Genomic DNA, 21,430 nt, shown 5'->3' with positions numbered 1-21,430 from the left:
ATTCAGATCAGAAAATACCCGGGTTGTGTAACAAGAGTGCAGATGGGGTTTAAGTGAGCTCACAGATGTACACAACAATCAAATACAGTCACAGAGAAATAGCCCCTTGTGCTCACAGGAGGATGGATCCCATGTTTACAGCATGGCCTTTTTATTCAGTCCAATATAAAACTGCTATAACTTTTGCTGCAGTCTCAACCAACGCCAGGTGGAAGACTATCAGATTCTCTCTCTCTCTCCCCCCACCCACATCCTGCCCTTACTAGTAGATCTTTCAGTGTTCTTTATTGTTTGAATGTTTTTAAATATCTGCATTGAAGTGATTATCAGCAGAGAGTAAAGAACATTTCTAAAGGATAGAATTGCCTGCTTTATACAGCTTATTTTCATCCTGTCAAAGTAAAGATGTGTTTACATTAGTGCTATGCTGAAAATACCTTCTGCTTTTTTAAAACATTCTCTACCAAATGACAAGAAAAGAAATTGCATTCAAAAAAATTCAAGGAGACATTGTTGGTGAAACTCTCCTGGGTGGGGTGCCAGATTTTTGTTGCAATTGCTTTACTTCTGAGGTAGCTCAGAAATTTTGTGAGTGTCTTTTCATCCTGTGGCTAATTTATCCAGTGATCTGCATTCAGCAGCCTTCCTGGGTGCTTGCACTTCCTGAAAACCCCATAACATCCTTGACTGGGTTTCCCGTAAGCATGGGAAGATGGGAAGGCTGCCAACTGAGCATCTGTCAGCTGTTCATTATTATTTGTTAAGTGAAATCTGTTTACTTTTAAAGAAATCTGAATGGAAAGTTTTTTTCTAAGGCACAAGAGAAAACTTTCCATTTAAAAACACAATCAGTGAGAACTCTTAACTCAGACACAGAGTAGCCAGGCTTCCTGCCCTTCAGTTAAAACCCAAGGGAAAGTATCATAAGGTACCTCCCTCCCAATGGGGCTTTTTCAGAGCAGAAGATGTGGGCAGCCAAGGAGGCTGCTAGACACTGGAGAAATGTTTATTGGAAAGAAAACACACACACCACCTTCAGATGCCTGGACTCAATCCCAAAGCATCCTGCTCTTAAGCTGAAACTGTTCTTAACCTGAGGTACCACTTTAGCTAATGGGGCCTCCTGCTGCTGCTGCACTGCCGAAGCACGATTTCTGTTCTCATCCTGAAGCAAAGTTCTTAACCTGAAGCACTATTTCTGGGTTAGCGGAGTCTGTAACCTGAAGCGTATGTAACCTGAAGCATATGTAACCTGAGGTAGCACTGTATAGCGAACAAACAAACAAATATTAATTCTAAATATTCCTTTCTAATTCCTTTCAAGCAGGAGTGAAGCTCTGGCCTGCAGGCCAAATGTGGCCTACTTGGCCAACTCAGTCAGGACCCCTGAAAGTGCCCCAGGTTACCCCTCATGTACTCCTGCTTTAAAGACACCTGAGCCAATGCCCATCACCACAACTTGAAGCAGTAAGTTCAGTGACTTAATTATGTACTATGTAACGTATTTCAGTGATCCTCAGGAAGCAGTGCTCCCAGGGTTCTGACCAATGGGTCCAAAAACAATGGGACAACTGACAAGAACTTAGCAGTTCTTTTTATTTATTTTTTTAAAAAAACATTTTCTGTGGTTTTTATGGTTGTATGCAACTAAGTGATACTCAGAGTAGACCCACTGAAATCAATGGATTCGAGTGAGTGATAGTGGGTCTACTCTGAGTATCACTTAATTGGACATCACCATTAGTGTTTAATACAGTGGAATAACTTTCAAATTAGATTACCTTTCTTTTGATTCTGGCAGCACTGCTCTCTCTCTCTCTCTCTCTCTCACACACACACACACACACACACACAAACACACACACACACACACACAAATGCCCACATGCACACACACACACAAAATTATCTTTGGGTACAGTTCTGATTCACTTGTCAACTTCACTATTACTAATACAAGGAAAGAGAGGAAAAACAAATATGTTTTTCATCCTAGTTTGTGCTGTTTTCTTTTCTGTTTTGTTTTCTTTCAAGGCACAGTATGTATATGTCATTTTGTCCAAACATGTTGGGAGGAAAACATGCAAACATTAAATAGAATTCTTGGCAAGAGGCAGCTCAGAGGAGAAAGACAGAATGTAAGGCTTGTTTCTTCCTCTTTGAGTGGCAGCCACATAAGCCATAAGATAAAACTGGGGGAAACTGTCTTGATGTGATTGATATGTGATACTATATGACATGACACAACAACTTGCATTAGAGTAGAAGTTGTGAATCTTAACAGCTCCAAAAATCATTTTGCCACATTGTTGGACAAGGCCACGTGCAACAGGTTAATCTGAAAGGTTTCACTTCAACCCTTGGTGCTTAAGGCTGAATCATTGGTAAATCTCTTATTTTTCTTTCAGTCACCCAAAAAATGAAACAAGAGAGATAGCTCTTGTTATTTAAATGCATCAGGATTGTCAAAACCAACTCTAATTTTTATTTTTTATTTTCCTGGTAATTAACTATATTTGCATGCAGTTAATTGTAGACAAATGTAGAATATCTGCAATCTGATTCAGTTATCCAAATTAATTTCTAGAGGTTTGTACACAATATATGAAACATCACATGAGATCTCTGAGCCTTTCCTAGATTCCACTATTGCTGCCATTGTATTTGGGGAAAATATATTTGTGATCATTTTACTTATGCTGCTAATTTTACCTTTCCCTTAAAGCATGTATTGCCTTAAAGCATTGTGTTTGGTGGATGTTCCTAGTATAAATGTGGATTGAATTTTGTATTGCAAAACCAGTGAATACAGCTATGAAGTGGTACCCTCCGGAAACAGATCCTTCCACATGGCATGTTTCTGGCAGGAATTCCCACCAAGTGAAAAGGTCAGGAGGAGTCACTAAAGTGCCCTTTGCACTTGGGTGAGAATGCTGCAAGAAACACGCCCTCAAGGGAGGAAATGATTCTGAAACATGTTGCACCTGAAATAAATCTCATTTCTAGAGCCTGGATTTTTTTCCTTTTCCTTTTTTTGCCATTCAGATGTGCTTTCCCCTCAGATTTAATCAAAAGCTGGATTTTTTTAAAAAAAGAGAGAGAAAGAGACTGATGCCCTGTTCCAAAATGCATACTAATAAGGAAATAAAACTGACAGATAAGACAATCTGGAGACAATGAGGGATGCTTTTTGTCCTGATCCCTGGGGTTCGAATTTGAAAGCTGGCGAGCATCATTTCTACCCTTTCCATCCATCCCATTCTCAAGACCCAGAATATATATTTTTGCATTATGGTGAGCAGAATAGATAACATTTAAAGAGAGGATAGTTATAGGCAAGGCCAAAGAGAGGATATATTAATGCCAATTATGTTGCTGTTCCCTTTTTGTTTTATTTTAGTAGATATAAATAGAGCTATGGTGGGCTTCAGAAAGAATAACTGGATGTTGGCAGGTTACTTCACAGTCTTTGTTTAAAAACTCATGACTCAATCTACCAAGAACTTTTCATTGACAAGTAACTCTGAAACAAATAGAATTTACACAAAAGCACTGCTGTTCATTCATGTTTACAGAGGAGATGTCACCAGTAGGGGTTACTTTTCTGAGGGGCTGGGAGGCTCACATGGAAAAGCTGGATTGGAGAGGAGAGAAAGTTATACCCTTTCAATTTTATTTTATTTTTAAATCCAAACTAAATGAAGGCATTTCTTGAGAAGGTGGTGCGCAGGCTTGAAATGCATCTTTGCAATTAAAAGAAAAATAATGTGCAGTGTGAACAAAAAAACAAAGTGATCATCAAATTAAAACCAAACAAGTTTACAGTATTTGATTCACTTTATATTTTCAAACCTCAGTAATTTGTTTTAGTTTAGGCACCTGCATCCATAGACTATTGCAGTATGCATTTCTCTGTTTAAAAATCTCAATTTCCTAAAAAGGAGCACTATCCAAACCAAATAAAAAGAATGTGTGTGATTTTGGCTACTTCGTCTCTTTGAGCTTTGCTTGCCTTCACTCTGGCCAGAAGCTAATTCTCATTCTTCTGTCAGATATTTTGTACCACTGGTTGTCATCATGCCCTGCTGGAAGTTTGGCAAAAGTGAAGGCTGGCAGAGGACAATGCCTGACGACCATTTTAATACAAAAAAAATTTATTTCTGGATGAAAATCACACCCACCCACCTCCTATATGCCCCAAATGCTGCCATGAGTGGTTACGATTGCCTTCCGCTTTTTTGGCAAACGCAAAACAGGTGTACAGCTGAAGAAGAAGAACAATAATAATCTTATGCCTGGTCCCTTTATTACCTTTCTTTGGCAAGAAAGGTCTGTTTCTAAGGTCAGCCAAAGGTAGGGGAAGCAATTTAATACAGCCTCTGGCACCAGTCTCCTTTTCAACAAGAGGGGGTGGGGGTGGCAAAGTAATATCTGCCATAGCCCAGCACTAGAAAATGTCTCTGGCCAATATCGTGAATAAAAGCCGTGGATGCAGAGATAGCCAGCAACACACCCTGGGCCCTAAAAATGGAGTTGTCTTGATAGGCAGGCTTTGAATGCAAGGATGTCACTATCGTTGGCTCCGAGAACCTGGCTGCTGCAACGGCAGTTGGGTGCGAGGGGGGCGGGGAAGAAAACCAGAAAATTCTACTGCACTGAAGACAGGCCTCAGATATCTGATCTGATTTTGCCCGTGCAATAAAAAGATGAGCTTTCCCACTAGGCAAAGCAGTCAGTTATGTGGAACAGGAGTCCCGCTGAAGAAGCATCTCTTCAGCCAGAATAACTGCTCTCAAGATCCTGTCGTTATGAGTCTGCTGCGGCATTACACAGTGGAAAGCTTGCTAAACAGACATCTCTCTGTGTCCCAGAGAACGTCTCCAAGTACAAAGGCAATGTTGTATGTGCCATTCTATAACACTTTTCATTCATCACCCATTTCCATGCCCTGCTCCCATCTATCTTTTCCACAAGATGGATTATGTGAGCTCCTGCCAACACCATGGTCCAGTCCCTAATGGTGCTATAAATGGTATCCAATGGTACTAAATACAGCTTTCAACAACAACGGGCCGAAGTTGTTTGTTTTCCAGGTTTCATAGCCAGAGGTGTTTCATACCCTGTGGAGCAAGGTTTTTCACAACACAAAAGTTACTTTTGTAACTCTTAATACACCCTGAAAATGAAACTTGATTACAATGAAATAGGCAGAGTTATCAATGGGCTACTCAAATGATCTTTCCCTATGTTCATCACGCATCACACCTTTTATTCACCTCTTTACAATATTCAGTGGAATTATCAGTAACAAAAACAGCAAAACAGGGATCTGTGAAAGCCCCTCCCCATCTCATTTCTATTAATTTTAATAACCAGACTAATGCTGGTAACTTGCAGTAGTATTTGCACCATGCAAATAAGCCTCATTTCAACAGATTCTGCACCACTATCCCCTCAAAACCATTTCTGGAGTCAGAGTTCCCCCCTCTTTCTTCCCTTATTATTATTATAGTGACTTTCCACAACACAGTTTTTGCATTTCTTTTCTTCCGCTATCTCCCCCCACCCCCACCCTCCCATCTCTCTTCAAAAGAACATGCAAAAAGGGGCTGCTCTTTTTCCCTCTCTCTCTTTCGCTCTTGGAAGGGAAGGAAGGAATTGAATGCAATCACTAATATGAAAGACAGTTTATTCACACAGTTCAGTAGCTAGCACACCCTCCAGGTTCTTGGACTTGCCTACCTTGGCAGACAGACTCTGTGGTTTGTTGGAGAGGATCTCTGCTGCTTCCCTGCAGTGGGTGGAAAGGTTCAGGATTGCAGCAGCTGCTGCTATGTGGGTGTCTTCACTACATTGACCGTAGCCATAAGAGTTGGCATGGCAAGGGCTCTGTGTGTGGGCGCTAGCACTAGGCAGCCGATTAGAAAATTTCCCTGGATTTGAAAAATGCTTTGCTGTTGAAAAGAGATTTGATTAGAAATAGCTCGAGTGCAACTGTCCCCCTGTTAAAGATACTGGGGTTTTATGTATTATCATTTTATACAATAAAAACAGGCAAATAATACATTAAAGTAACTCTGTTTTTTACTGGGAGCTCTACCATTGCTATTAAGAAGCATCAGAATTGAATGCATTTAAAATATGAGATCATGAGATTAGTTAAGAAACCCAGAGTTGCTTTATAAATGTGCAGGTGCTCCCATTTTCAGCGAGAGCCTAAATTGTGGGTCCTTTCCTCGAGACTTAATCACTCCTTACACAAGAAATCTTTCACTTCCATCAAGTCCAGTGGTGGGTGAATAAAGAACAAACAATATTTGGCTCAGCTGCAATTTAAACACAAATGGGCTTGGAAACTTTATTAGCATAAACATGATGAATTCCACGGAACTCTGAGTTATAATATATAAAACCAAAGCAAAATTAATCGGCCTAAGCTATAACAATGCTGGGTTGTAGCCAAAAATGGTTTGCCTCAAATTTACTGCAATGTTTTGCTCTTCTTGTGAAATCAAGTTTGAATCTTAGAAGGCTGGAGCAGTTAAATAAAATATAATTAACAAATGTTAATTATAGTATACATAAGAAAATGAATATCGAGCATACTGTAAGTGTCAGCTATATTAAAAATCAAGAAAACAGAGCTAGGGTAAAATACAATTCGCCAACAGCGCGCCCCATGTCACCTCAGAAGGAAATGCAATTAATTCAGTGGCACTTCCTTCCAGGTTTAGGATTGTAGCCTGAGTTATACATGATTGTTAGTTGATGTAGATATATGTGTATTAGCTAGGAAAGTAGAATAAAAATAGCTTCTCTCACCAAACGTTGAGTTATTTTTGCTGTTCACCTTATCTACAGATGTCACTTTGCTTTTATTGATTTGACATTCATAATGCTATATGTTGGTTGATTTTGGCTGGATGCAACATCCCAGGCATGTTGCTGTTTTTAGGGTTGCCATATGTCTGGAATTTCCCAGACATACCCAGAATACTGCAGTCGGCAGCAGCGTCCGGGCAGAGATCATCAAATGTCCAGGAAAATCCAGGTGTATGGCAATCCATGTCGGCAGTGCTGTTTTTGCCGATTTTCCATAAAAATGGCTCAGAAAAGCTCAGAAACTTTGGCCCCAAGGCGGGGGAAAGGCTCTCAACAACTTTGCCAAAAAAACACCTCAACAACTTTTCTGTCCAGATTTTTACTGTTTGAAATATGGCAACCCTACTATTTTCCTTCACTGTGTTTCCCTTTCAGAAGGTATTCCCTTTCCCAGGACACCAAAGCATCTCTTTAAATTCCTTGGCTGCTATTTTATTATTATTATTATTATTATTATTATTATTATTATTATTATTATTAACAACAAATGGTTTAGAGATTAGGCGTATGAGCAATTTAAACAGAGAATCTTGAGCAGGGATGATGAACCTTCAGATATTGTTGGACTCCAACTCCCATGAGCCCCAGGCAGCTTTGCTGATGGTCAGAGATTATGGAAGCTGTAGTCCAGCAACATCTGGAGAGTTAGGTGCTCCCTAGCCCTGATCTAGGGGAAATGTTTCATGAAGAGCAGCAGTAGTGGCAGACTTTGGGCTCTCAAATTTCAGCAGTGCCCTGTGTGGCACTAACATCTGGCGCCCCCACCTCTCCTGCTCTGTTTTACAGCATTGGTCTGGCGTGCCCTGCAGCATGGCACCCGGTATGACTGCACCAGTCATGCCACCCTGAAACTGTCTCTGGAAGCAGTCTTTTCGTAAAGTGCCCATGCACTTTGTTGTCACAATGCCTATTGACTTCACACCATTTAAAAAGGGTGTCTTTCTGAAATGGCAATTTGGGTGTGCCCACAGCTCATGTGTAGTTGTCTCTGTGGACCCCAGCCATAGCTTTAAATTGCCAGATGATATTGCTTCAAAGCCTCTGGACTCAAAAATTATGTGAACAGCTATTTCTTAGGGGACTCCAAGAGCCATGTAGTAATGACATTTGTGCCAAGATTTTTGGCAGCCCAAGAAATGTCAGAAATATTGTCCAGGATCTTGTTTGCTGTTTCAATACAAATATATATCAGAGGTTCTCAGGAATAGTTTCTCCAGGCAGGATTTTCAGTTCAGAAGGGATTGACTTTGAATCGAGAAAACACAACCTACCAGCCCTATGTTTTGACAAGGAGTATGCATAAAATCCTTTAGGGACAGGATGACAGTTAAAGTAGACCCACTGAAATCAATGGGGCTTAAGAGTAGATTCATTGAAATAAATGATGACTAACTTAAGTATGAACAAGACTGGATCTAACCCATTGAGACAAATTGTGGTGTGCATAACCTGAAGTAGTTTCTAAATTCAGGTAAACCCTCAACCCAGCCATTTTAAAAAAAAAAAGGTTTGGGGTTTCTTTGGAGACAGGATCTTGTGCAGGAAGGTGAGAGGCGGAAGAGGCAGTTTTGTCACACAGCTCTGCATGCAAATGCAAGTAGCAACTTGTGTGCCCGCTGTGAGTCAGGGGCCACTAGCAGAAGCAAAAAAGCAACCTGTCTCCTCTCATATCAGTACAAATATCACATCACCCATCACACTAGTGTGCCCCCAGTTATGCAGTTCAAACCTGAACAATAATTTGAAACTCATCAGTTTTTCTAAATAGATCATGAGCAGTGGTGGATGGTGACCATTGAGATTGGTGGGGCAGAAGGCAGGGAGACAAGCAGTAGGTGAATCTAAAGCTAATTTAAGACAGAGCTATTCCTTTACTAATTTTAAGTCCTGCAGCAGACTCTGGGGGCTACCTGAGGGCAGAGTGACGTTGCTGGGGAAGTGTCCCATTCACCCTAATGGACAAGCTACCACTGGTCATGAGTGTAATATCACGACACTCTTTTTAACTGACCAGTGGATCTTGTCCACTTGATTTTTGTGGGGTTATTTTCAATATAAATCATTATGAACAAGTGTCACAGATTTCAGGCAATAAGTAAATATCAAGTGCTACATTCCATATATAGGTTTGGTGCTGCATTTTCAAGTAAAAATAAATAAATACTGGACATCTCAGTCCATTAAGCAACTCATATATTACTTGTATTGGATGCACTGAAGTTTTTAATGTTTGATTTTATTATTATTATTATTATTATTATTATTATTATTCTGTTGGGAGCCATCCAGAGGGCTGGGGAAACCCAGCCAGATGAGTGGGGTATAAATAATAATAATAATAATAATAATAATAATAATAATAATAATAATAAGTAGTAGTAGTAGTAGTAGTAGTAGTAGTAGTAGTAGTAGTAGTAAACTGTGCATGTGTGATTGGGACCAGCTATTCCTTTACTATAGTAAGGTGAGGAACCAAGAGCTCTCTATATGTTGTTAGACTTCAGCTCCAGTCTGCATGGCCAATGGTCAGGGATGATGGGAGTTGTAGTCCAGTAAAATATGGTTCCCATCACCCTACTATGGCATGTTTGGAAATGTTTTGGTCAACCAGTGCTGCTTAGCTATGCTAGGCTATGTCCAATTAAGGTTGGATTGCATTGGTTTTAGATGCTAATGTGCATATTTTTTATGCTTCCGAGAACGTTGTTATGTTATTATCCACCCTGAAACAGTTTTTTTTTGCAATGAAAGGCAGAATATAAATTTTGGAAACACAATAAAATAATGTTTGTATATCCATGCAAGCTGATATAGAAATAGAGATTGAATTTGTCTGCCTTCCACTTACATTCAGGGAACTGTGGCGGGGTTTGTCCTTGCATAGCTGGCACCAATGTACGTTTGCCAAAGACTTGGGCATCAAAGCTAGCATAGTCAAATGGTACTTTCCCACATTTCTCTTGCTCTCTTATGTAGGAGGTTCTGGGGGATGGTGCTGGTTGAACAGATCGGCAGCTATACTGAGAAATCTCAAGTTGCTTCACCAAGTTTGTTCTGCAGAGACAATGAAGGGAACAATGAGAAAGAACAATAGTAAGTATGGTTTCAAAAATGCTGCAGTGTTGAGTGCTCCTGTTTAGTACTCCAGCTAGCCATCCTTGCTGTCCTTCAGGATGCTCCATCCCATTCCTCCTCCCACCTAGTTTTCCCATTTCCATTCCCCACAATAGTTAGCATTCTGTGGCAACTGAGCATGCACAGTCCTTACTGTGCTAGTTTTTACCCCATTTACTAACTGCATGCATAATGCATTTTGTACTCATGGAAAAGGAGTCACAAAGTTAGTTCTCCATGCAGGAAAAGACACTTGACCTGTACAGAGTAAAACAAAACACCAGAAATAGCTGGCTAAATTTGCACTGCAATCTGTTTACTTATCCCAAGTTTCCTGTGTCTTCCACAGGACACTGGATTTGATTACATTTTTTTAAAAAAAAGGCAAACAGGAATATTTCAGGGTATTTCACGTTCTAATGTTATAATGTAAGTGAGGCTTACCTGTGGACCTGATCATGGCACTGCCCTGTTTTGGGAGACTCATGCTGATTTTTTTCCTGAGACATTGCCATTTTTTCAGCTGCAGCAATTGGACAACCAGAAAGACTGTTTAAAAGAGATTTGCCACATATGAGGAGCCGTGAACAACCTGCATTTCTTCTCTCCAAAGATCTAGGATCTTTATAGTGCATTTTGGCAGCATAAGCAAAATACTCCCCACATGATTCTGTGGTTCATCTAGATCTCACTGTTCATCTGTGGTTCATCTAGATCTCACTGCTTATGGAAGTCCAACCATGTCTCTTTCCAGAGCTAACTCAGGCATCTCTTTCCTGCTGGGGCTTCCTCCCCCCTGCATTTTTTGAGGATCCCTTGATCGTTGCAGGTTTGGGCAACTCTTGAGCAAGATGTTCTCAATAGGAAGGTCTGCCCTTGTCCTCACTAGCGGCACTGCTGCCCATTCATTTGACCTTTCCCTCGGTGTCCAGTGATGCTGAATCTTAATACCTGCCCTGTTAGGCTGCCCTTGTTCATCCACTCATACTTCAGCCCTGGGCTGTGAACTCCTCACCTGCCCTTCACTACCTTCACCAGCAGTAAAATTGGCTGTGTAAATATTATATTCATAATATAATGCTCATTTCCGTATCTATTTCTGTTGGGGTGAAGTCAACCCAAGCCAAATGTATCAATGATTTTGGTGTGTTGGATAAAATCATGATGAATCATAACCTGAACATATGTTGAGGAAGTCAGAAGAAGTACATTTGGGGTTGAAGGGAATCAAATCAGATTGCTTTCACCACATAAAATTGGTTTTATCTGTGTTCCTTTGGAATTTGCTTTAATTCCTGTTGTTCTTAGTTATTAATTAAGGTGAAGCAACACAACTATTTAACTTATATACAAATATACAATTCAAAGCAAAAGTAAAAAATAATATCAGAGAGTGGGCAGCACACATTTATATAGATCTTCCCTGTCTCTTCGGGCAGAAGTGATGAACTGCCTGCCTGTTAGCCAAGTCTCCCTACCCTCACCCAAGCAATTTCATCTGCCCTCCAAGAACTCAGAAATGCAACAACGGCATCTGCTGCAAGTCCCTCTGCTGCACTGGGCTGGAAGGAGAGAGTTAAATGATGCCCTCTCTGCTCATCAAATCAATGATCTGTAGAGCAGAGGGCAAGATTTCCCCCTCAATCTTGGTACTGGACAAGACAGAGTTTCCTCTCTGACCAGCACTGTAATGGGGGGAACTAACCTTTGCTCTTCTTCTGATCTGCACAGATTGCTGGGAAGTGCGAGGGACCCCCTCTCTGAATGTGTGTGTGCTCTGATTGAGTATGTAATATGTGCATGCTCACTTTTTTAGACATACCCACACCCATGGCACATGTCCCCCAGAGAGCAATCACCCCCAAAAGGCTAGCCACCCTATCTCTAAGCATTGGTTTCAATAGCTTATGATCATTGAGTGAACCTATTTCTATTGCATTTATCCATAAACACTAATATTTTCAATACTGCACTAAAGTAAATTGGCACAATCCAGTCAAAGTTAAGCATGTTTAACACTCAAATATGCCACTGGGACCATTAAATATGTGCTCAACTCTCTACCACTGAAAACACTGAATCTAGAAGTGCTTCATTTTGGCTGGATTGTGTCCTAAAATTGTACACACTATACAGATACCACTTGTAGGGTATAAGGGATGGTTTTATGGGGGTAGGATTGCAGAAGCCAAGTACCTATGCTGCCATTTTGATATAACGTGAGTGACAAATATTAATTAAAATGTTCCCTTCTTGAACAGGTTAGTTCAGGGATGGGGCAACAGTAGACCTGCAGATGTTATTGGGTTGTAGTTCCCATCAACATTGAGCATTGGCATGCCAGTTGTGGATAGAGGGAAGTGGATTTCAACAACATCTGGAGTTGACTGTTTCTGCATCCCTGGCCTAGTTTATCACCAGTGGTAACAGACTAGGATTTACCTTCTGTGAGTGTTGCGGTTGCTGTTGACATGTCCTCTTCCTGTACACCCAGGAGTGGGGCACTTTAGAACATTTTCATGCATTGCAAGGACTAAAAAAAAGAAGAAAATAGTGACCCAAACACATATCATCATGACAGTGCAATTCCTCACTCAAAACTTGGAGACACTGTACAGAAGTTATGATCACATGGTTATAGTCATAAAAGAAAACTAAGAATTTTCTACATGAACAAGAAGTTCCAAATGTTTGAGCCATCATGGGCCTTCATGGAACTGTGAACTCCATACATCAGGGATAGCAACCCCGCTATTTTCTATATGGTCATGCATCTCTGGAGGAAGGGGAGATGGCAGGCGTCTCTGATCCTGCCCAGCTTGTTGGGTCCTTCAACCTACTTTAACCTTGGTGTCAACCTCCCACCACTGGTGGAGGAAGAGGAGTGCGGTGGGAGTGCACCACCCCTGGCAGCCCAATCCTGGTGGGGTGCCATTGCGGCTGCCCCCCCACCAATGCTTGGCACCATGCCTCTGCTGGCAGCGTGCCACGCCCCCAGGATGTGCACCATGCCCCCAGGATGCGTGCCAGCCCCGCCCCCGCCTGCTCTCTGCCCCCTGGTGCCGGAGCATGAAGCTCTGCCACTGCCTCCCATCATGTAAGCACATCAGAGGCTGGTGAGAACAACTCATGTCCCAGGATAAAATATAGGTGCACCCAGGCCTTTCCCCCCCTAAAAAAATGTTTAGGGGTACTCTCATTTTGACTCAAGAAAACCACCATTTTATAGTTCAAATCAGGAAAAATAAATACAGTAAATGGACAAAAGTACAAAGATTCACAAAATGTTTAGGGGTACCCCTGTATCCCCCCAGAAAAAAAGCACTGGGTGCACCTTCTCACAACCCTCTCAAGCAGCAATATTTTACTTCAAAAGTCATTTCAGAAGTAAACTGCTGTCAGCCCTAGCAGTGCGGTGTGTGGTAAACTGCTTTGTTCACTTGATTGTGACTGCTGCTCCTGAGATGAAGTACTGCCACAAATGACTACTGTTTGGGAAGGTAGGTGCTAGGGCACCCTGAGGAGCCAGGCTTTATGGCTGGGGCACATAACTCAGCTCATTAAAGCACCAAGGTTTTCCCCAGCTGATCTCCAAGTCACTGTTTCTTGATAGTAAGTTCCGCTGATTTCAATGCAAGCAGACTGCACAAATGCATGTGAAGTTTATCTTTTTTAAAAAAGGGAGGAGGGTAATAGTGCCACTGGAATAACCTTAGATGGAAAATGTTTGTTTTGAACAGTGTTGCTTGATGCTGGTGCGAGAACACATTCAACTACAGTGACAGATCTAGGTTCTGTAAATGGAGTGTCAGGAACATTTGGCCCTCCAGATGTTGCTGGATTACAGCTCCCATCATGACTGATCACAGTTGATGCTAACTGAGGCTGATGGGAATTGTAGTTCAGCAACATCTGGAGGGCCAAAGGTTCCACACCCCTGCAGTAAATGTATATACACATGTGTGAGAAAGAGTGAGCAAGTAAGAGAGCTTAATGAGTTATACAGCTCTGAAAGGCTGTATGCAAGTATTTAAATCAGGAGTAGCCAACTTGGTACTCTCCAGAGGTTGTGGAGTACAGCTCCCATTAGCATTAGACAGCATGGCTAGGGATTATAGGACTTGCATTCCGAATTACTGGGAGGGCACCATGTTGGAAACCCCTAGTATGAATGAATGAATGAATGAATGCCATGTAAGAAGCCATTATACAATTAATTGTACAATTGTATAATACAAATAATTGTATTATACATTATACAATTGAATATAAATATAGATGGGAAACGGCTATGCATTGTGAGTACTTATCTACTTTAAAAAAATTTCACTTATGATCTTTTTCTTTTATTTCTTTATTCTTTCTTTGTTCTTTTTTTCTTTTTTCTGATATCTTATCTTTCATTTCACTGCTTTATTGTGAATAGCATTTTATAGAGGTATAAATAACTGTAAATTTGAAAAGAGACAAAATATTCTCTAATTTTTTCCCCTTGGTTAGATGTATTTTCTTTTTCTTTTGTATTTTCTTTTGTTGTGAATATGTATGTTTTCTAATTTGTAATTAATAAAAATATTAATAATAAAAAGAAGCCATTGTGACTTCACTCTCAGCCAAGTAGCTGTATAAGTTCACAAAGCACTACAGCCATGCTACTAAGAGGCCAGTGGATGGAAAGAGATCAAGAATGCAGAAATGACCACAGTCCTCAAGGAATCACCCACAGTTTTTGGCTGCAAATTATAAAGAAATTGTACTTACTTTCAAGTGGCACTCTAACTTTATGTGGACAACCTGAAAGACTGCGGTGGTGTGGATACAGTCCCGTCACATGCCCTGTGCCATCACATCCTGGAATGGGACATTTGGTCTCTCTCTTTTCAGGCCTAGGCAAATCTGCAGAAAATAGCAATGAAGTCTTGTCACCTAGATGGAACATTGCGCTCTCTCTCTCTCTCTCTCTCTCTCTCTCTCTCTCTCTCTGTGTGTGTGTGTGTGTAGAGGGAGAGAATGGTTTTAAGAGGCAGCGGTTCTCTGTCAAGGTGGGAGAGAATGGTTTTAAGAGGCAGCGGTTCTCTGTCAAGGTGCTAAGTACACTGAAATCCTACACACATTTTAACATTCTTAAATCAATTATTTTAAGCAAATTGTTTAAACTGAAGGTTTTGGAATGGCAAATATATTTGAGTCATGAGAAAGAAAATTGGAACCATCCATGAATAAATAAATAATAATAAAATCTTTGGAGAGCCTTGAATATTAAAAGATTTTCCAGGGGCAGGTATCAGAAAACAAACTGTTCCTGGTAAATTGGGACAGCCGAAAAAATGTGAGCTAAGGTTGTCACATATTGTCTATGTTGATGAGTAGTTGTATTTTCTCCTTATATGTTGTATAGCTATTTCCTTATATATCTAATCCACATAACAAAAACAAACTATAACAAGCTTAAGCACAGTGTATCCATTTGCAATCAGGGCAACTGTGATATTTGCAAGTAGCTTGCAAATAGATGTGTTTATAGACAAAGCCACAAGGAAAGGTTGTGTCTGTGTTTCTTAAGTTTTTCTCTTTGTAGCTTCCCTGATGTGTTGCTTCCCACCTAGTTTAGCCAGTAACTCATTTTCAACCATTCTTCATGCTCTTGCCTTCATAACACTTTATGGAAAAAAGACCATCAGATAAAGCATCACCAAGGGCTCAACCTTCTTGAAGAAAGCCCATAATTATTTTTCAAGGCTTCCAGTTCAGGGACTTTTCTAACCTCAGTCCAATGAAGGGGATATATCTCTCAAGAGTCTTGCTGTATGTTACTGGCTCTCATCTTTATCCTTCACATCCTATAACCCAGCAGCTTTGGCTTCACCTAATGTTCAAGACTGGACACAGTGGGATCTTCCTGTGCTCATCCCATTTCCAGGTCATCAATACCATTACTAGCCACTGCAGCACATAGCCAAACCAGGAGAGTCTATGGGTAACTCAGCATCAGAGAATAAACACCCTCCCTGATGCTGATCACACCATTGGTTTAAGAAGGCTCATACTGCACAAGAAAGCATGGCAGCAGGGGCTAAGAAGACATTGGCTGCCAGAAAAACAGAGAAATAATAGGAGAACTGGCTATGGAATGGGGAGAGGAAGAGAATTGGAAATCAGAAATGTTCAACAGGACCTATGTGGCCACATGGGAACCTGCTATTCTTAATAGGGGGTTATTTACTCTTATTATACATAGACCTGCATCACCTGTTATGTAAAGCTATATAAATATAATATATAGAAATAATACAATATGAGATATTTATCTTGTAATATGTTGCACTGCATTTAATTAAGTACATCCATTCATTCACTGGGTTTTTCCTAAAGTATCCTCCCTTTACTTAACAGTTTGGTATTCTAAATACTGAGGCATCATTGTTAAGCTAAGATCAATATAGTGGTGAGTATTAAAGTCTAACTAGGAACACTTTGAAATTCATTTTATCTGCAAATGACTCTGACTACTAGGAGCTGAATTCATTCCATTGCACCCAGTACAAATCTACGGTATCATATGTTTCTATTTATTTATTTATTAAATTTCTACACCACCTTTCATTTGAGAATCACAGGGTGGTTTACAATAATACATAACATAATAACAAACAAAAACTGTACCCCTCCCCCCGGTATAAAAGGCCATAGTTTGTTTAATTAATTAGGATTGTTTTTGCCTGGTACCTAATGATACGTAATGAAGGTGTCAGGCAAGCCTCCCTGGGGAGAGCATTCCACAAATGGGGAGAAACCACAGAAAATGCCTGTTCCTTTGTTGCCACCCTCTGGACCTCCTGTGGAGGAGACACACAGAGAAGGGCCTGAGATGGTGATCACAGTCAGTTCATATGAGGAGAGGTGGTCCTTGAATTATTGTGGCTCTGAGTTTTTTAAGGCTTTATAGGTCAAAGCCAGCACTTTGAATTGGGCCTGGAAAGTAATTGGTAGCCAGTGCAGTTGCGCCAAGATTGGTATTCTATGCTCAAACCATTTTGCCCTAGTGAGCAAACTGGCTGCTGAATTCTGCACCAGCTGAACTTTTCAAACTATCTTCAAAGGCAGTGCCATGTATAGCACATTGCAGTTCTTGGATGTGTATATGAAACATTGTATGGAAATTTTGCTAACTCTCACAGTGTTTTCAGACCACATTAGGAGCACAAACACGTAGGGTTTTTGGGTAACTGCATACCATAATTTTTATATTATTCTGTCAGTCTGAACAACCTTATACATTCCTCACTGAACCACATAGTCCAGTGGTTTCTCACTTGGGAATTGCTGTCTCCTGGCAGTGACATCACCGCAGTGTACTAAATGGTGAGCTACCAAAGCAGGGTAGCAGTAAGGTCAGGGCAGTTTGGGAACAGCAATGGAAGTGCCAGATTGGTTTTGCCCCTCTGCCCTACCAATATACTATGCTGGAATTCAATTGGACACCGCTGCTAGGCCAGGTTCATGGCAGTCACTTCTCCCAGCTGAGCGCTGTTGGTGTGGAGAAATTACCAGCTGTCTACACAAATGCACAATCCACTTTGAACAAGGAAAGTGAACTTACGTTTGTTGTTATAGATTGGTCTACCACAAAGATCAATCACTTTGGCTTGTCTTCTTTCACCAGCAAGATGCTCTAGTAAGAACCTGTCCAGTTCTTTGTAGGTGCTATGAAAGACATGGCCCTGCTCTGCCTGCAGAGCTATTGCTCGTTCCAGCAAGCTCAAGTTATGTTTTGTTTTATCCAAGTCAAATGACATTTCTGTATTTTCTGATAGACACTCATCTTCCTCGCTGTCTGGAAATGGATTTTGACTCCTGTTGCTGAACGATTCAACATGCGACTCCTGTGATTCTTGAGGCCCTGTATCTGAGTCACAAATGGTTTCAGAGTTGTTGAAATCTGCTTCTTCAGTTTTGACCCCTGGCACTTGTAGTACATCTTGCTGATTACATCCTACAATATATGTTGTATTTAGAGGAAGTTTGACGCTTATCTCTTCAGAGAAATTCGAGGAGCTATCCCATTCATTGTCCAGAATTTCAGAACTACTTTCATTATCCTCAGAGGAGCAGAACTGTGGGTCTGAAACACAAATTCTGTCTTTTCTTACTAATGAGTTAATCATGTAACATTCATCAACATTGTTATTCTCCATTTCTAAGGACTTGCTGCTACTGTCACTCAGTTTATTATTCTCTGGGGGGTCTGGAGTTTCTTCCTCTGTTTTTTCAAAGTTAATTAAAGATTTGGCCATTAGGTCCTGGTAGCTGGCATAATTGTCCGTCATTTGATCATTTTCTTGCACATCCAAATTAGGGGTAGCTTTTGCTGGTGTTATATTAGTCTCTTCTAGAGGCAGGAAAAAGAGAGAAAAGCACAACATTAAAATAAATTCCTTCTTCTTTGACCATAATCCACAAGCCACTTATTTATAAATTAGTCTCATTCATATTAAGTAATCTAAGATGATAGGTTTGCTCAAGATAAATATCTGTTTTATGAACATGAACTAGAATCGTATTGAGCAAACATGCTCTGTAGTACAGCAAACTTCCCCAACCTGGTTCCCTCCAGACTATAATTACATTGTCAGTATGCCTCTGAATATCAGTTACTGGGAATTATGTGGGTGGAATGCTACTGGTTCTGCTTGCATTTTTCATATAGTGGTACCTTGGTTCTCAAACACCTTGGTTCTCAAATGCCTTGGTACTCAAATGTCTTGGTTCCCCAATGCTGAAAACCCAGAAGAAAGACGTTTTTCGGAAGCCAAATGTCTGATGCAGCTGTCGGCTATTGTTTATAGGGCACCTGTACCAATTAGAAGCTGTGTCTTGGTTTTTGAACATTTTGGAAGTCAAACAGACTTCTGGAATGGATTAAGTTTGGCACTTTTGTTTTTGCTATTGATTTTGTGTTTTTGTTTATGCTGCTTTTTCGGTTAATTTGTTTTTGTGACTGTGTGGAACCCAGTTCAGCTACTGATTGATAGATTGTGTGAATGGATAAAAGCCCCCAATCCAAACAATGACTATCATCAGTGCAGGTAAGATTTTTAAAAAAATTTTTTTGTTATCTACAATATTGTCTTCTTTATTTTATAGTACAGTACATTGATTGTTGCTTTCATTTTATGGATCAATGGTCTCATTAGATAGTAAAATTCATGCTAATTTGCTGTTTTAGGGGTTGTTTTTAAAAGTCTGGAACAAATTAATCTATTTTGCATTACTTTCTATGGGAAAGCATGCCTTGGTTTTGGAATGCTTTGGTTTTGGGATGGACTTCCGGAATGGATTATGTTTGAGAACCAAGGTACCACTACATAGGCATCTGGCTACTCTGAGAACAGGATGCTAGACTAGATGGGCCACTGACCAGATCCAGCAGGCTCCTATGTTCTTAATTCCCATCATTCCTAACCATCAACTAAGGTAGCTGGACCTAACGGGAGTCATACTCAAAAACATCTGGAGGGTGCCAACTTGGGGAAGGTTGCAGTAGAGCATACTTAAAATATATACTATAACTGACCAATTCAAATGCCCAGAATGTTGTGAATATACAGAGCAGATCCATGCAACAACTGTGCAATCGTTTCAGCATGTACCCATTTCACACATGAACACCTTACAGTAAATAGAACTTTGGCTGTGACTCTGGAACATGCCTAAAGTATCACACAACTACTTTACTACATGACTCTCTTGTGTTTGAAGCTGGCATGTTAATTTAATCATTACAAGAAAAAGACACGTTGCCTGTGTATGGTTTGGAATATCATATATAACAAAGTCCTTGGCTGCTGCTGCACTAAATGTACTTGTGAAGCTGCTCCTAGTTTCATTGACATCAGTGGGGACATGTTTCCAAAAAGTGGGCCTTTAGTTCTACCATAGTCTGAAAAGCTATGGGGGAAGACGAACATAATTCCTGCAGTGACTGAACTGCTTATTCCTCCAGTATTCTAATGTAGTTTGAAACATGTGAGGGCAGAATAAAGCTATCCTGAACCCAGCTAAAGGTTTTGGTAGTATTATAACTTTATGCTGAAGAAGAATCTCCATACTGGGTAGCAGCTTCACAGCGCCATATTCCCATCCATTCTCTCCCTTCTGCTTCAGACTACAGTGAACATGCAAAGATGGATTGATGGCAGTAGTGGCCCTGAAGTTAGGGTAAGGTATCTGCTCTTCACTGAGGAGGTGTTGACTTGCTGCTGTGATGAAACAAAGCTTTCAAAAATATCAGATAAATGTAACATTGTCACCTACAGTTGCATCACTTGCTTTTTAAACTGCTCTTAGTGTTTTGTTTTAAATTGTTGTAACCCACCCTGGAGTATTATGAAGGGTGGGTAGTAAATAAATAGGAACAGGAACAGGAACAGGAACAGGAACAGGAACAGGAACAGGAACAACAACAACAACAACAACAACAACAACAACAACACAAACAACAACAACAACAACAACAACAACAACAACAACAACAACAACAACATTCCTTCTCTTCTTCATAGATTTTTTTAAATATATAAAATGAATGCTCTGGGTCACTTTTGGTTTAATGAAAGACTGTAATTCTGTAGCTCACAGGATACATGTTAGAAGCAGTCATGGTAGTCATAGAACTAAAGAATATATTAGATCACAAGGGAGATTATTATTTTTTTTAAAAAAAGTAGATTTCTATTTTTACTAAAGGATGGCAAAATACGCATGTATCTTGTGTTAAGAAACAATTTTTTTCTTTGAAATCACAGCAGGAAACAGAAGGTAGTAAAGGCTACTGGAAAGGGGTGTCAAATGCTGAAATACAATAAATCCTTTGTGTCTCATTTAGTTTTTTTTCTAAACATTTCCCCCCCTGACAAGGACACTCCAAAATACATCTCCATCATCTTTCTTTCTGGTAATTATCTCCCTAAAATCAACACTGGTCTGCCAGGATCAAGTAAATATTACCATAGTAACTAAAAGCATTTTTGGATGAAAGGAAGAATTTAGCCACAACACTAGCCCCTTCAATAATGCTGATTATAGGGTGCATTCTTTAGTTGGGATGTATTCAACATAAACTGGAATGGTCTACGTTTTACTTCCTAGAGGGGGAAAAATTGAGATAAACAAGCTTACAATAAAATAGATAAGACAGTCTGGTTCTTTGCAGAATCCATGTCAGACCAACTCCGGGTTTAAATCATAAATTAAATATCATCTAAAAATGCAAATGAAGTTTTGTCTCAACAACAGTGAGCTATTAAGAGAAAGTGTAAAGGGTTATCATAATTTCAAAGTATTATCAACTACAGAAAACAAATAAAAAGCATTTTCAGTGAATATGTCCAATTCATTGAACTATTCTCTCAATCCACTTAACTACCCACATGTG

At 40.2% G+C, this 21,430-nt stretch overlaps 1 protein-coding gene and 1 long non-coding RNA gene across 11 annotated transcripts in view; one reads left to right on the top strand and one right to left on the bottom strand.

Annotated features, from left to right (window-relative positions):
* Nucleotides 1-21,430, bottom strand: part of ST18 (ST18 C2H2C-type zinc finger transcription factor) — a 183,126-nt gene that overhangs the window by 29,730 nt on the left and 131,966 nt on the right. For all 9 annotated transcript variants that reach the window (XR_003707595.2, XM_028736980.2, XM_028736983.2 and 6 more), the window contains 6 exons: nucleotides 17,597-18,385; nucleotides 14,758-14,892; nucleotides 12,439-12,529; nucleotides 10,441-10,545; nucleotides 9,731-9,936; nucleotides 5,743-5,954 (listed from right to left, as the gene is read on the bottom strand). Coding sequence is in view for 8 of the 9 variants with exons in the window: in XM_028736980.2 (XP_028592813.2) it covers nucleotides 5,743-5,954; nucleotides 9,731-9,936; nucleotides 10,441-10,545; nucleotides 12,439-12,529; nucleotides 14,758-14,892; nucleotides 17,597-18,385 (1,538 nt within the window). In the remaining variant the exon portion in view is untranslated. The remainder of the gene's footprint in view (nucleotides 1-5,742; nucleotides 5,955-9,730; nucleotides 9,937-10,440; nucleotides 10,546-12,438; nucleotides 12,530-14,757; nucleotides 14,893-17,596; nucleotides 18,386-21,430) is intronic.
* Nucleotides 975-17,910, top strand: LOC114600625 (uncharacterized). Of its 2 annotated transcripts, none has more exons than XR_013393934.1 (3): nucleotides 975-1,467; nucleotides 9,859-9,975; nucleotides 17,811-17,910. It is a non-coding gene; the product is annotated as an uncharacterized LOC114600625 (long non-coding RNA). The 2 variants fall into 2 exon arrangements; XR_013393935.1 differs by lacking the exon at nucleotides 17,811-17,910 and adding an exon at nucleotides 10,520-12,455.

Source organism: Podarcis muralis, chromosome 8 (assembly GCF_964188315.1).
Source record: "Podarcis muralis chromosome 8, rPodMur119.hap1.1, whole genome shotgun sequence".
In the NCBI taxonomy this organism is placed as follows: Eukaryota; Metazoa; Chordata; class Lepidosauria; order Squamata; family Lacertidae; genus Podarcis; species Podarcis muralis.
The sequence above is the reverse complement of the archived record's forward strand: the minus strand, read 5'-3'. Positions and strand labels throughout refer to the sequence as shown.